Below are 1,819 nucleotides of genomic sequence, written 5' to 3'. Positions count from 1 at the left end.
ATGGTACAACAAGATGCACCTTGTAATATACTATATTTGAGGTTACACATTATGTAGAAAGAGCAAAGATAGCTGTCCATTAGTTTTTACCTTATTCTCCCTCTAACACAAATATAACAAACATGTGTGGCAGTTATACAAAAGAGCAAAATGTGCCCATTAGAAGTAATGAAAGCATTTAAAATAATTCTAATTTTGAAAAAAAATATGACCTTAGATTGTTAAATAAATGACAACTGATATATTTAAACTTTACAATGAACAGGTTTCATGCATCAGGAAGTTATCATTTAATTCAAATTTAAAAGGAAAAAATGAAATGAAAGAGCTTAGCAACTTAGATATAAAACTGAGTACTCAAGAAGCAGCAACTAAATTTACTTCATAGCCACAGCTAGTGTGATAAAGTTGATGGAAGTGTTAGAGATGGCAAACACAACAGATAGGGTTTGTTACTAACAAAAAGCAAAGAATAATTGTATGTACCTATATTGAACTTGTTTCAAAGATTTTGATGCCCATCTCTGGAAATACATTTGTAAGATTTTTGAAAACAAAATAGTTCTTTGTGTGTGAATGAAAAAACTATTTCCATTTACAAAAAAAAAAAAAAAAACAAAAACTGAAATAAGACCTATATTTACAATAGTGATGCATATTGGCAGCAATAAAGTAAGTTTCCATTTGACCCATTACCAGGTGACCCTTTAGTTCATTCCCACCCAGAATTCAGATGAGATCATTTCACTCAGTACAGGATGCTGACAAATGAATAAGAGAATGTAAACATACTTAAAATCACTTGCTGATGTCCAAATACAATAATTTTTTTTATTTCATCCTAGGAGCCTATTATAATTTCCATATAAAAATGATTCAGAATATTTCAGAACTGTCTGAATTTATTCTTGTTGGGTTAACAGATGTGCCATTCCTACAAACTCCTTTATTTATCATCTTTATTCTCATTTACTTGGCAACATTGTTTGGGAATCTTGGGATGATTTTGCTGATTCTGCTGGACTCCAGACTCCACACTCCCATGTACTTTTTCCTCAGTAACCTCTCTCTGGTGGACTGTGTTTATTCTTCAGCTGTCACCCCCAAGGTGATGGAAGGGTTTCTCACAGAAAATAAGATCATATCCTACAATGCATGTGCTGCTCAGATGTTCTTCTTTCTAGCCTTTGCTATTACTGAGAGTTTTATCCTGGCCTCAATGGCCTATGACCGTCATGCAGCAGTATGCAAACCCTTGCATTATTCCACTACTATGTCAGCTACGATATGTGTCCTGCTTCTGGCTGGATGTTACTTGAGTGGACTCTTACACTCTTCCATCCATGTTTCCTTCACATTCCATCTTTCCTTCTGTCGTTCTAATGTAGTCAATCACTTTTTCTGTGATATCCCCCCACTATTAGCTCTTTCTTGCTCCAGTATTCACACAAATGAAATTATACTCTTCATGTTGGCAGGATTCGATGTGGCTTTTTCACTACTGGTTATATTGACCTCTTACTTCCTAATTTCTGTTGCAATTCTGAGAATGCGCTCTGCTGAGAGCAGGAAGAAGGCTATTTCCACCTGTGCATCCCACCTTACCACTGTTTCCATCTTCTATGGCACAATTATCTTCATGTACTTACAGCCCAGCTCCAATCACTCCATGGACACTGACAAGATGGCATCTGTTTTCTACACCATGGTCATTCCCATGCTGAACCCTCTTGTATATAGCCTGAGAAATAAAGAAGTCAAGAATGCATTCAAGAAGGTTGCTGGAAAAGCAGTGCTTTCACTGGGATTAGTCAAATAA

General features: G+C 35.8%; 1 protein-coding gene across 1 annotated transcript; it reads left to right on the top strand.

The window, feature by feature from the left end:
• The first annotated feature begins 847 nt into the window (after window positions 1-847).
• On the top strand, window positions 848-1,819 carry LOC110288922 (olfactory receptor 5B12-like). The gene has a single exon (XM_021155159.2). The coding sequence runs from the start codon at window positions 872-874 to the stop codon at window positions 1,817-1,819; it is 948 nt and encodes a 315-aa protein (XP_021010818.1). The 5' UTR covers window positions 848-871.

Source organism: Mus caroli, unplaced genomic scaffold (genome assembly GCF_978045245.1).
Source record: "Mus caroli unplaced genomic scaffold, Mus_caroli_1 scaffold_20, whole genome shotgun sequence".
Taxonomy (NCBI): Eukaryota; Metazoa; Chordata; class Mammalia; order Rodentia; family Muridae; genus Mus; species Mus caroli.
The sequence above is the reverse complement of the archived record's forward strand: the minus strand, read 5'-3'. Positions and strand labels throughout refer to the sequence as shown.

What these genes read in the sequence shown, in the direction of transcription:
- LOC110288922 (XM_021155159.2), top strand. Translation starts at nt 872, where the DNA reads ATGATTCAGAATATTTCAGAACTGTCTGAATTTATTCTTGTTGGGTTA.